Source organism: Polypterus senegalus, chromosome 2, assembly GCF_016835505.1.
Source record: "Polypterus senegalus isolate Bchr_013 chromosome 2, ASM1683550v1, whole genome shotgun sequence".
NCBI classification, from domain to species: Eukaryota; Metazoa; Chordata; class Cladistia; order Polypteriformes; family Polypteridae; genus Polypterus; species Polypterus senegalus.
The window spans coordinates 16,321,217-16,335,071 of record NC_053155.1 but is presented as its reverse complement, the minus strand read 5'-3'; the positions used below and the strand labels follow the sequence as shown (position 1 = coordinate 16,335,071).

Below are 13,855 nucleotides of genomic sequence, written 5' to 3'. Positions count from 1 at the left end.
CATTAAATAAACATACAGAATAAAATTGGTTTAATGTAGTAATATGATCCCTTACAAAAAATGAATGTTTTATATTTATAAAAATGAAGTTCAAATCTAACACAAGAAATGGAATAAGAAAATTATTTTTTTCTTACTAATCACCAATTAGAATGTCAAACATATTAAAATCTGCAAAGATAAAAATGCTAATTATTTTCTTACTAAACATTTGGCCATCTCAAGTTAAGGACTGTCTTTGAGTAAAAAGATTGCAGCTCTTCATAAGTTTGTAGTCAATACACTCTAACTATGAAGTTGAAGCATAAATACTATGTGTAGTCCAGGCTCGGATGTCCGTTGGTCATAGCAGTATCTTTTAACTTTAGTATTTCTGCTGTGTTTCTTCCCACATTGTGCCGTTGGGGTCCTGTCCTGTCCATTGTAACATATCCTGAACTTCGGGGCTCTTAATGGGGCTGGATTGGTATTGGAGGCATGTAGTGCTTAATTTCTGCAGGATTTCTGCTGTGAGAATATAAAATCTACATAAAATATCTATTTTCCCCTTTTTAGAATGTTTTTAATAAAATGTATTATACAGACTTCTGAAAAAGAAAAAGGGGTGCAGAAACAGTGGAAACTGCATAAGATAAAATCAACAATCAGATCAACATAGATAAAAAAGCTGGTTATGGCACAGTGGGTGTGAATGGTGACATGGAGTTTGAGAGATAAAAAGAATGGGAGTGAGACAATGGGAACAAAACCACATTAAGGAAGGTTAAAATCTTTAATTTGAGTGGGCTGCACCATGGAACATTGTAGGACTGCAAGATTTCCAAGAGAAATACTAAATTATGTGTGAGAGTATCCAAATTGGAAAAAAAATCTAATTTTCTTTATAACAATCTGTTCATGACTATAGAAGCTTATTCCTGCCACTCAAAAAAAAATATTGTGTTAATTTGCAAAAGTATGACACTAATTCACAAAAATATTACATTATTTTGAAATAGTTATTGTGTGATTTTTCAATGATATCACCTGCCTCTGCCTGTAATACTATGCACTTTTTTGCTTTCGGCTTTCTAGTGAGTTATTCAGAGGTGGCCTTAGGGGTGTCGCCTCGGGCTGACCAACCCCACGCGAGGCTGTTTACGTCAAATCTGTTATCAATATGTGTGGACTATATAAAGTTGCGAATTTAATAAAAAATAATGTTAACATACACCAGATTTTCTTATTATAGTATTCAGCTAAATTTTTGCAAGATAACACATAAACTTTATCAAAAGAATTATATAATCTATTAAAAAAGCGCAATTCATAATTCATGACAATACCACGACAGTGTGAAATGCGATGCGGTGTCATGTGGAAATTAGCAGTACCCAAATTGCAAGTATACTCTGAGTCTCGATATGAGATAAGGGTTCCTCTCTTAGAAGCATCTCAAATATATATATACTGGAGAATATAACTTGACAAATCCACTTGAATGGGACACGTGGACCTTAAAAGCGGAGCCCCCTTAGGGGTGGGGCCTGGGGACGTCCCCCACTTGCTACCCCCATTCTTGAAGTTCTTACAGGAAATGGTTAAGCACGCGTCTAGTTTGCAATCAAGTGAGAAGAACTGAAGAAACGTTATGAGTATTAGCTTAGTTTTAATCAGGTTAAACTTAATTGGTTAATTCATGTAAGGGAAAAGAAAAAAGTGCTTGAAACCCCCTGTGTGTTAAACTGGGACATCTTGACTTAACTTGTAACTGCACATTCTTCATTAAAAAATAAGATTGTAGATAACATTCAACCTTGTGTTTTGCTCTCTGATAACAGTTTACATAAAAGAAGTTTTCCAATATAACCCGGAGTCCTACCACGTGCAAAAGTTCACTAACGACACTGCTGTCATGGGCTGCATCAGGAGTGGGCAGGAGGAAGAGTATAGGAACCTAATCAAGGACTTTGTTAAATGGTGCAACTCATGCCACCTACAACTGAACACCAGCAAAACCAAGGAGCTGGTGGTGGATTTTAGGAGGCCCAGGCCCCTCATGGACCCTTTGATCATCAGAGGTGACTGTGTGCAGAGGGTGAAGACCTATAAATACCTGGGAGTGCAGCAGGGTGATAAATTGGACTGGACTGCCAATACTGATGCTCTGTGCAAGAGGGGACAGACCCGACTATACTTTCTTAGAAGGCTGGCGTCCTTCAACATCTGCAATAAGATGCTGCAGATGTTCTATCAGATGGCTGTGGCGAGCGCCCTCTTCTACACGGTGGTTTGCTGGGGAGGCAGCATAAAGAAGAAGGACACCTCACGCCTGGACAAACTGGTGTGGAAGGCAGGCTCTATTGTAGGCACGGAGCTGGACAGTTTGACATACGTGGTAGAGAGACGGGTGCTGAGCCGTCTCCTGTCAATCAAGGAGAATCCACTGCATCCTCTGAACAGGATCATCTCCAGACAGAGGAGCAGCTTCAGCGACAGACTGCTGTCACCATCCTGCTCCTCTGAGGAGGTGGGGTAAACGTTAACATTATACAAAGTTATTTTCTGTAATACCTGCATTTTTATCACTCTTTAATTTAATATTGTTCTTTATCAGTATGCTGCTGCTGGAGTATGTGAATTTCCCCTTGGGATTAATAAAGTATCTATCTATCTATCTATCTATCTATCTATCTATCTATCTATCTATCTATCTATCTATCTATCTATCTTTCTTTTGTAAGGTCCCTGCCAGTGTGGCAGAAGTTTAGGGTGTGATGTGGAAATGAACACCATGACTTAGTCCTCTGAACATATTTCCACGGAGAGTAGAACCTCATTCATACAGTATGTCAGGGCCTGGGAGTGCTTAGCCCTCGTCATATACTCCAGCTCCAGGGATCGGAGTCTCTAAATGTGAGTATCTAGCTCAGCAGAACTCGCTGCCTGGCTAAACTTCGCCATCGAGGGAGAAGGGCCTTGGTAAGAGAAATTACAAAGAACCTCATGGTCAGTCTGGTTGAGCTCCAGAAAACCTGCCTAATGAAGGGAGAAATTTCCAGAGGGACAACCACCACTACAACACTCCACTAACCAGGTCTTTCTAGCAGAGTAGTCAGATGACACATGAAAGCCTGCTTGAATTTTTCAATAAAGCACCTAATAGATGGCCAGACATAGAGAAACAAAATTATCTTGTCTAATGAATCCATGATTGACCTGTTTTTGGCCACAATTTTTAGTGTCATGGCAGGAGGAAACCAAGGCAGCATCCAACACCTGAGCAATACTATTCCAACAGTAAAGCGTGGTGGTGTCAACATTATGCTGTGGGGTTGTTTTTCAGCAGCAGGAACTGGGAGAATAGAGAGGGTTGAGGGAAACAGGAATAGAGCAAAATACAGAGATATCTTTAATGAAAACCTACACCAGAGCGCTCTATACCTCAGACTATAATGACCGTAAGCATAAATCAAAGACAACACAGGAGTGGCTTGGGGTCAACTTTGTGAATGTCCTTGAGTGGCCCGGCCACAGCCCAGACTGGAACCCAGTCGAGCTTCATCTTAGAGACCTGAAAGCAGCTGTCCACCAACGGTCTACATCCAGCCTAAGCTTCAGAGGATCTGCAGAGAAGAATGGCAGAAAAACCCTGAATCAAATCCAGGTGTGCAAAGCTTGTCACATCAGACCCAAGAAGACTCCAGGCTGTAATCGCTGCCAAAGGTGTTTCAACAAAGTACTGAATAAAGGGTCTGAATAGCTGTGTCAATGCAATATTTTATTTTTCATACATTTGCAAAATCCTAAAATCCAGTATTTGCTTTACCATTCTGGGGTTCTGAGTATAGTTTAATGAGGGAAATACAGCACTATATCTGCTAGGAATTTGCTGTAGTGAATAAGACACTGGACCTAACACTACAAGACATTCACTTCAGTGCTGTCTGGAGACTCCCAGTGAGACACTGAGCAAGTCCCTTCACCTACTTTTGATGCAGTTATAAGAAATGTGTAACATATCATACCAGTTTTTAATTTGAATAAAAGCATCACCCAAATATATAATCTATTAACACCTTCTGTCTTAGAAAGCCAAAGAGGTTTATTAAAGAGCTCAACCATCCATTCCTCCATTTAAGGCCATTGGCACTCACACCACTGTATTCAGAGATTGCTTCTACCCACAAAGTGTAAGTTACTGAACAGCTAATTATAACAAAAATATTGTAACATAAAAAATGCTGCAATATGCACTCAAATATTTAGCAAATACATATACTATAGATACATTTTTGTGTATTATTTTTTGGTATTGTTATTGCTATTCTTTTGCTGGGTAGAAAACTGTTTGGCTTGCAAAATGTAAGCCTTAATTATCAGAAGACGCTCAAAAAACACAATAGTACTGCTGGGTATAAAAATATTGTAGTCAATTAGCAATTATTACAATGTTATCATTAAAAAGAGTGTCAACATGACAACCATAAACAAAAGCTAGTCAGTCTAATAATTATCATCTTGGGTTTTTGTCTCCGCAGTACTCATATTAAGGCCCCAGTGGAACACAGCAGTTTTATGAAGTCAAAACAAAAATAGGCCACTTTAGTGAAGGAGAAAACAATATAAGACTAACTGAACACGCCATATTTCTGGGATAAACTACTAATAAAGACAAATGTCATGAAATGGTGGTCAGTGGGCAGAGCTGCTGCATGACAGAGGTAATTTTGTTCAAATTAGTTAAAGCTATTGTCTTAAATTATTTAAAAATAAGGGATAGGTAAATCTGTATATTTTTAAAATTTACCCCATGACACTGCAGTGGAGAAGATGGGGTTGATCCAGGGATTTTTTTAAGTAATAATTTCATTGATCAAATATCTTTATGCTGTTTAACAGCATCGACAAACATGAATCGAAATTTATGTTGACACAACTTTTTCATTGACTAAGCAGTGGACAGAAGCAGTTAAAAAGGTAAATAAAATGTTAGGTTATACTGTTGAATTTAAGTCAAGGGACAGTATGCTTACACTATATAAAGACCACATCTGGAGTACTGCATGCAGTTCTGGTCACCACAGTACAAGAAAGACATAGCAGCATGTGAAGCTGTGAAGAGGAGAACAACCAAGTGCATCATGGGTCTAACAGACAAGCCCTACTGTCACAGTGAATTAAACCTGTTTAGTCTCAAGCAGAGGAGACTGTGTGGGTCATAATCCAGGTCTTCAAAATCCCCGAAGGAATAGATTAAGGGAGATCCAGTAACATTCTTCCAGTTTATGGGTAAATCCCTTGAGGACATCAGTGAAAATCTGGGACTAAAGCCAGCAATCACTTCTTTATGCAAAGAGTCGTAGGACTCTGGAACAAACTACAGAGACATGAAGTTGAAGCAGAAACCTTGACAACCTTTTAGAAGAGTCTGGATGAGACATTGGGACAACTTAGCTATTAGTTAAACAGACAGGCTTGATGGACTAAATGGTCTCCTTTTGTTTGTCAAATTTCTTACGTTTTTTATATTTTTTGCATTACAATAATTGTAAAACAATTGTATTAAAATGTACAAGTTTTATAGTGCCCGGAATATAACTTCAAACACAGGTTAACACCCTTTCATTTCTGCACCAGGTCACATTTGCCATTTGCCGTTTAACCCAGGATTCTAGGGGTGGTAACCTTCTTAGTATTATTTGGAGGTGTTATGAGAGATTTCACGTTTTGACTTGTAAGGCAGATTTTTCTTGATGCATTTATTCGTTAATTAATAAAAATAAAAAAAAACGGAGCAGTGAGCTGAATTTATTACAATGGACAGTAGCCTAATCTTTTTTCCTTCTCCATTTCTTCCAACAGATTCAGAGATTGAATGGGACCACAGAGAAACTCCATAGTAGGTAATATTCTGTCTATTACAAAAAAGCAAAAATGATTTGTTGAATTTCAAATAAATTTCAAATGAAATGGTAACATTTACTATAAAATATAATTATTTTCCTATGGTGATAAATACAGATAATTTCCAACATATTTTACAGAGTAACGTTTAGGAATCTTTATATATAAAACGCTACCATCGCTGTCCGTTTGTCTGTCCAGGATATTAAATCACCTGTAGCTCACAAACCGTTTGACCTATTGACCTGAACTTTCATAGACATATACTACGTGCCGTCTACTATATGCTTTCAAGGTGATGATTGACCTCCAAGGTTATTCCTCTTTTTATTTGTATTTAATTTTATTGTAGAATCAACTCTCGGCAGTGGGCAGCAGGGCGGCCGTGTGGCACATTCGTACGGGCGCTGTTCACATCCATACCACATTCGCCGTCTCTTCCCCTACCTCTCCATATCTCAAATCATTCTTGACGAAAGTTGAAGACTTAAGTGCCAGCTTAAGTGAAAAATTAAGGAAAAAGTAATTGCAACACAAACACGGGTTTAATCAGTTTTAATGTGAAAAGATGCAGACGAAAGAAGAGAAGAAGCGGGCCACTACAGTGGAGAAAATAAGAGCTGCTCAGGAAGCAGCAAGTGCATCAACCTCTGAGCAAACAAATGCTAAACGTACAGAGAAAGAGTATGAAAACTGGGAATGCTCAAGTCAAGTGTATTCACTGCACGTTATTGTGCAGGGCACCGTTACTGGTCTTTACAATATTTACAGTAATGTATTTCGCTGCTAAGTGTTTTTATGAAAAACGTAAATAACATGAAATTAATGAGTGGTTGGAGCCTATTCCAACAGAGTCAACTACAAGGCAGAAATCAACCGTGACTAGGACCCCAGTCTCTACTGCTGTGGGGAAAATCAGTCAGTCCAGCACCCTTTCTCAAACCCCATTAATCTAACTAATGGGACTAGAGCCAACTGCAGTAGCCAGTCAACCGCTTGGTGTGTAAAATCAAACAGTGCTAGAAATGTTAGTCCCAAGTGTCACTCGGCAACTGTATAGACATGTCTTACATAAACATTATACCCGAGGATTACTCAGGCTAACAGTGTTAGTCCTGAGTGTTACATAAGTGTCAGCACTGAACATTACCCTGGCAACAGCATAGATGAGTCTTCTCCTAGCTTCATAATGGCATCTCGTAAGAAATATTTTTCAGAAGCTCAGGTGTTGCACGCTCTTGACAGTGATATCAGCAGTGATGACAACGTGAATCTGTCTTCAGGAAGTGAAATGGAAATGGACAGTGAAATCAAAAGCAATTCTGATGAATCTGAAAGTGACACTTGATTACGTTTGGGTTTCTGTTGACCCCACTTCAAATAAACCAGCACCACCTCATTTTGATTTTGTGATGCAACCAGGAATAAAAGTGACCGTTATCAGCCAAGATCCAATTACTTACTTGAAGTTATTTCTTGATGATGATTTCGATTCGAAAGAACTGTTGTTGAGATGAACCGTTATCCTGAACAGTGCTGGGTAAATGACACCTAAGAAGTTTTCCCGTTCAGAGATATACCACACAAAAGACATGTTTTGACAGTGTATACGGTATTAGCATAATTTTTATTATCATTCATTTCATATTATTATTCATCATTATTATTTTGTATCATTGTTATACTTTTTACACTTCTGACTTTCTACTTTTAGTGTTTTGCACATTTTACAGTAGAAAGATGAGGTTTCTTGAAAATGTAATTGTTCAAGACAGAAAATTAAATGCCTTTTACATTTTTTTGAGAAAAAACTGTAATGATAAGGAGGTTAAATTGTAGGTGACTCGTGCATTAATGGAATGTTGCTGCTTATGGTTAACAAAAGCAGCTTCATTCTCGTTAGACGCCCTGTACTGTAATATGAGTTCAGTTAATTCGTCCGATTATGTTTGGTAAGCCAGGCACTGCTGCAAATTTCCTTTTTATGTTAAGCTTTATGTACTGTATGTACACCCATAACATATGACAACTGGATGTAAGGAATCCTCTGTCAGCTAATGGCTTCCAGCACAACAAGCATGACGGAGTGAAGCTTGACTAAGATTTTCCTGACCTGTCAGCCAGTGACTTAAGAAGTGACAGCAAGCAACCAATACAAACTGATGAAAAATCTAAAATATTCTTGAGTGTAAATACACAGTATTGGCCCTCTTAAAATGGGTCAATAATACATCCTATTTATTACTTTTGAGGTTTAATATGTTTGTAATATTAAAACACATTACAATAACAGCTTGGTGATATGAATTATTGTATACGTGACTCATCACTTAGCTGGTTTGGCTGCACTTTTTTACTTGATCAAAGGTGTCCCCAAGATATCTCATTATGTACATGTAAATATACCAAAATCTGAAAATATCCAGGCATTTCCAATTAGAGATACTCAACGTGAATCATAAAACTGCAAACATGAGTGAATAAAGCACACATAAGACAAATAAATGAACTCAGTTTATGTAAAATTATAAAGAAATGAGCAATATTAAAAAGTAAGATTTTTTACTTGATCATGCATTCTGCAAAGGCGCCCATTCCAAAAGACCGTAAAATTTCACTAATTATGATAATTTTTCGTTTTTGTTTTGGTGCTCTATTAGTTTTGGAAATTAACAGACCTATTTTCTGTGTTTAAAATCCAAGTGTTCTTGCAGAGAAAATGCAATTAAGCTAATCTTAACTGAATTAATAATCTCCTAGAAAAAATAACACATGCCCAGTTATACAGTTTAGCATCATACCTTTTTATGTTAAGCCTTCCAGATCCCTCTGTGACTTGGATTTATAACAGAGTCACTGTTCCTCTTGCATACATACAGTCCTTTTATGTTTAGAGGATACAGTCACAAATTTCAAAATTTACCAGCAGTGTTCCCTCTAAGATGTGCAAATGTGCACATATGCATGCATACAAATATCAGAAAAGTCACTCAAGTGAACAAAACCCACAAAAGAAAGAAAATTAAACTCAGTTACGTAAAGTTATCAAGAAACAGGCAATACTAAAAAAAAATAAGACCGACCGCTCTGCCCAGATGCTTCCTCGGGAAGACCATAAACTTCAGTAAATGACAATCATTTGTTGATTTGTATATTTGTATGCTATTAGTTTTGGTAATGAACAGATCTGTTTTCTCTTTAAAGTAGAAAAAAATTCTTCCAGAAGAAGGTATTATTATTCAAGAAATGACTTCAAATTCTTATTTGATGAAAAAAAATCAAAAGGAAATTGAGTAACAGTTTTCCAGACACACAGTAGTAACAGTCCTGTGCCAGAACGATCAGTTTTTGGATTTAGCTATATTATTGGGGGAAAATTCTTGGAATCTAGTGCAGGCTGTAGAATGTCTTCAGTTTAATGAACAGTCTAAAAACAAAATAAAGGAAGTATTTACAGTTTGAATATTTGGAAATGCTAATACGTGTTAAGAGCTGTCTTCAGAATGGAGGATTATTAGATCAATACATTAATGTTGAGTTGCTAATTGGCTATTCATAAAGGATGTCTGTTATTCTTTTGCAGACAAGTACAATCATGTCAGTCCTTGTCAACTGTTACCGACTCTTCTGTATTTTGTTTCTTTTTTTGGTATCCTTCTGTGGCACTTGGTACCACTACTTTAATTCCAAGCTGCTACTCCTACCTATGGGGATTGACAACAGACATGAGATCCAAAAATGAAAGAATTATTTTTTTAGACAGACCATCACATACTTAAAATATTGTAGAATCCCTCGATGAGTGACTGAGTAACGAGACTTTTTGCAATTTTCCTTTCCTTTTTTTACATCCCTCTATTGTCAACTGGCCATATTTCATTTATAATATTAATGAGCTTCCACTGTAACAATTTGTTCAGGTTAAATCAAATTTGACTGTTCATGTATGGAAGTGATGTACGCTTATTTCTAAATCACTCACAGCCTTTTCACTACTGTGCAAAAATAAACTGAAATTGAAATGTGCATCTTTTATATGCATTCTGGAACATATAATTTTCCTTTTACATACACAGAATAAGACTGTCACCAAAGGAGACACACTGCACAAAGTATATTGTTAGAAGTTGTACAAAATATGTTAATAATGGATGATTAGATATGTTTTGTTTTGTTTTTTTCTTCCAGCTAAAAAGACCAACGTGAATGATGTTCAACACCAACAGTTCGGAGCGAGTGCTTGTGCTGGACTGTGAAATCCGTTCTGACCAAAAATTGTTTATTGTTTGTGCTCTTATTCTAATCTACCTTATGTCTGTCTTTGGCAACTTGCTGGTAGTTATGGTCATCCAAATGAATCAACATCTTCAAACAGTGATGTACATTTGTGTCAGTGCTTTAGCTGTTATAGACATGGCTAATAGCACTACTATTATTCCCAAGATGGTGTCTGATCTTCAGCAAAATAATGTTGTCATGCCGTATGCGGCCTGTGTATTTCAGATGTATCTCATATTGAATTTACAACAAATGGAATCCCTTCTTTTGACTTTCATGGCATTTGATCGTTACGTTGCTGTTGTTTATCCATTAAGGTACAATTCCGTCATTACAAGAAAAATTGTCCAGATTATCATTTTGTGTTTGCCATTCTTACCATTTGTTATACATTCACCATTTCTTATTTTTGCTGGAGAGCTTTCTTTTTGTCGTACAAATGTTCTGAAGTTCTGCATGTGTGATTACCCAACAATAGTTCATATTTCATGTAACGAAGATCCAAAGTATTTAAATCTTATGTCTATCATGGTGGTTGTATTAGGTGTATGCCCTATGGAAGTGATTTTATTTTCATATATTAAAATTGCTTTGACAGCAATGAAGCTGTCATCTGTTGAAAGGAACACAAAGGTCTTTGGTACCTGTGTCACCCACCTGCTAGTGATGAGTGTTTTCTATTTCCCATCCTTTATATGCCTTATTCTTCCAGGGTCAGGAGTAAACATATCAACAGAAGCTTACAATGTCATGGTTATCGCTGGAAACGTGGTGCCTCCCATGCTGAATCCTGTCATCTACACCCTAAGGAATAAAGATATCAAAAAGAGCATTTATAAGTTTCTGACTGGTAGATAACAAATTCCTCAAAGTTTATCTGAGTGAAGAAGATGCTCTGTTGTAATATGCAGGTATTAATCCAAATAATGTAATTGCATTCTAAAATGGTAACGACTACCTCTAAGTAAATGGCACCAAGTATCAGAACTTCCCTGGAGATTCAACCCTGTATTCCATTTGATTACATTTTCTTTGTTTATGCTTCATGTTAATTATTCTAATTGTTTCCATTTGTATTTATTTACATTTGTTTGTGATGTATACTGATTAGTACCGATTAGTAAGTATGGTCTAATTTGCTAATCATTGCTTATTTATTGTTAGTCTTATATTTTAAAAGTTTAGAAAAAGGGGGGCCTAGACTCCCTGATCATGCATGTGTGCAGCCACCCGAGTGCCTATTTAAGACCTCTGCACAGTAGCCACTAGTCTTACCAAATGGGTATTGAGACTTTACTCATTGTTGTTACCTCACTTAATCTTCATTCCCACTTTTTGGAAATTAAGATCATTTTAGAGTCTTCCCTTTTTTAAGTCCTGGCTCCTTTACTTGTGAGAGGTTTTAGCTTTATTAGAGCTTGCTCTTTGGTGCCTTTTTCTTTTATATGCTCATTACAGAGTATTACTAGGAACAGTTGCATTTCTGTTGTTTTGACCCTTCCCTTTTCTAAGCTAAATTTGGTCATTTCCATTTATAATCCTTTTTCTGCTTTTCATTTATTGGTTAAATTATTCACTTGTTACTCATTCTGGGTTCAGTAATAGTTTACTATAATTAGGTTGAATTCTTGTGTTGTTCTTTATAAAGATTATGCAATAAACAAATTATTTAACTTTTGGTCATTTTTATTTTGTTTGTCACTTTTTTTTAAATATATATCTATATATGTATATATGTGTCTTACCACAATATATTTGGAAATAAGTTTGTTACAATATATGAAGGGAAATATATTTTTTTATATTTCAGATATCCATCCATCCATTATCCAACCCGCTATATCCTAACACAGAGTCACGGGGGTTTGCTGGAGCCAATCCCAGCCAACACAGGGCGCAAGGCAAGAACAAACCACGGGCAGGGTGCCAGCCCACCACAATATTTTAGATATAATCTTAAAAATATATATTAACTATACATATGTCACATTATATTAAAAGATTTATCCACATAGTTTTGGGTATGTTGTAATATATTTCATCTTTAAAAGGGGATGCACCAATGAAAGCATCCTGACCAGCTGGATCACTGTTTGCAGTGGGTAATGTGTAATGTGTCTGAATGCAACTCCATACATTGTGCATTGTGGAGACCAACACTGGGGCTTCTCTCCCTTCCATCATGGGCATCTTCACAAAGCATTTCATCTACAAGGCCGCCAGTAATATGGGAGCTCTGTCTCACCCCTCCCACAAACATTTTTCCTTGTAGAAGGTATCAAGTAAGGTGTGACATCATTCAGAACATTGGCATAAAGATTGGCACTTCCTGTATCGGAATAGCCAATATTAGGATTCCTGTGCTGGTGTGCATTGCAATATTTTCATTCGTCTATTTCTGGTTATAAACAAATAGTCTGGTTAAAAGACTGATCTTAGCTTTGCACTTCAAACATGATGACTGGTTGGCTGTTTTTTTATGATTTTGCCTCTTCTCAACAATATCTCATCTCAGTCAGGAGTGGTGGCTCTGAGGCTGAGGATCTGCTCCGGTATCCAGAAGGTTGCTTTTTTGAATCTCGGTTACTGCTGAAGGATATCCTACTATGTTGGATACTATTGGATATTAACCTGCAATTGCTCCAGAGATGCTATACAATGGCTAACCCTGTGCTCTGACTACAAGGAGTATACAAAAACTAACACATTCCTAATACAAGTAATTAAATAAGGTGAAAATAAATAAGGAGCAAATGTAGAGCCAGAAATTGCCAGCAATGCATAAACTGTGTTCAGACTAAGAATTGACCCACAGCTTCACCCTCTTATCAACAACAAAATTATCAGATTTCAAAGCACTATAAGTACAGTGTGGATGTGGATATTTTGATATCATTTAAAACTGAAAAATAGCATAAATCTACCTTCTGTCCCTTGGCAAAATATCACAAGAGGTACAACTGTTCAACATGCTGGTGATACACATTGTTAATTTGGCTTTACATTTTGCAACTCTATTGACTTTATTAGATATATAATTTGAGGGGTGGGGATTATTTTATAAACTTTTACTATGGTAACCCAGCCAAGAAGGATGTACAAATCACTGAGATTTTTTGTGCCAGTTCTAAGCCCAGATAAATGGGAAGGGTTACATCAGGAAGGGGGATTCAGTGTAATATTTTACCAGATCAATAATCTGACAACAATACAGATTTCCATTAAAAGCTCCATTCAAGGTCTGGATTTAAAACACAATTAAAATCTCAGGTCACTATAATTTTATGAGTATTCATATTAAGAACAGATGCAAATATATATTTGGATGAAATTTCTATCATTCAAATTAGGTGCATACATTTTTATCAAAATTACTATAGATTTAAATATATCACCCATTACTTAAGATTCCCACAACTCTAATTTTCATGATATAGCTGGAGTAAAACATTTAGCCAGTCTAGTCTCTCTGTAACCAAAACTGGTCCTTACTATCTTTGAATTTAGACCTGTTAGATGAGAAAATACTGTTTATCTCTTTATATCATGATTGAGACCTTTGACATTCCAGCTCACAAAGTTCACTGTTTGGTCAGAGAGACGCCACTTCTGAATTTTTAAGGACATTTTGTAATCTTAAGTAAGAAAAAAGTTGATTCATACAAAAAAGCTTTAACCTTGTTATTTTATT

The 13,855-nt window shown here is 36.6% G+C and overlaps 1 protein-coding gene across 1 annotated transcript; it reads left to right on the top strand.

Moving 5' to 3' along the window:
• Positions 1 to 10,092: 10,092 nt before the first annotated feature.
• LOC120524264 (olfactory receptor 1496-like) lies at positions 10,093 to 11,022 on the top strand. The gene has a single exon (XM_039746122.1). The coding sequence runs from the start codon at positions 10,093 to 10,095 to the stop codon at positions 11,020 to 11,022; it is 930 nt and encodes a 309-aa protein (XP_039602056.1).
• Positions 11,023 to 13,855: the final 2,833 nt, after the last annotated feature.

Coding starts and splice junctions, on each gene's coding strand:
- LOC120524264 (XM_039746122.1), top strand. CDS start 10,093: ATGATGTTCAACACCAACAGTTCGGAGCGAGTGCTTGTGCTGGACTGT.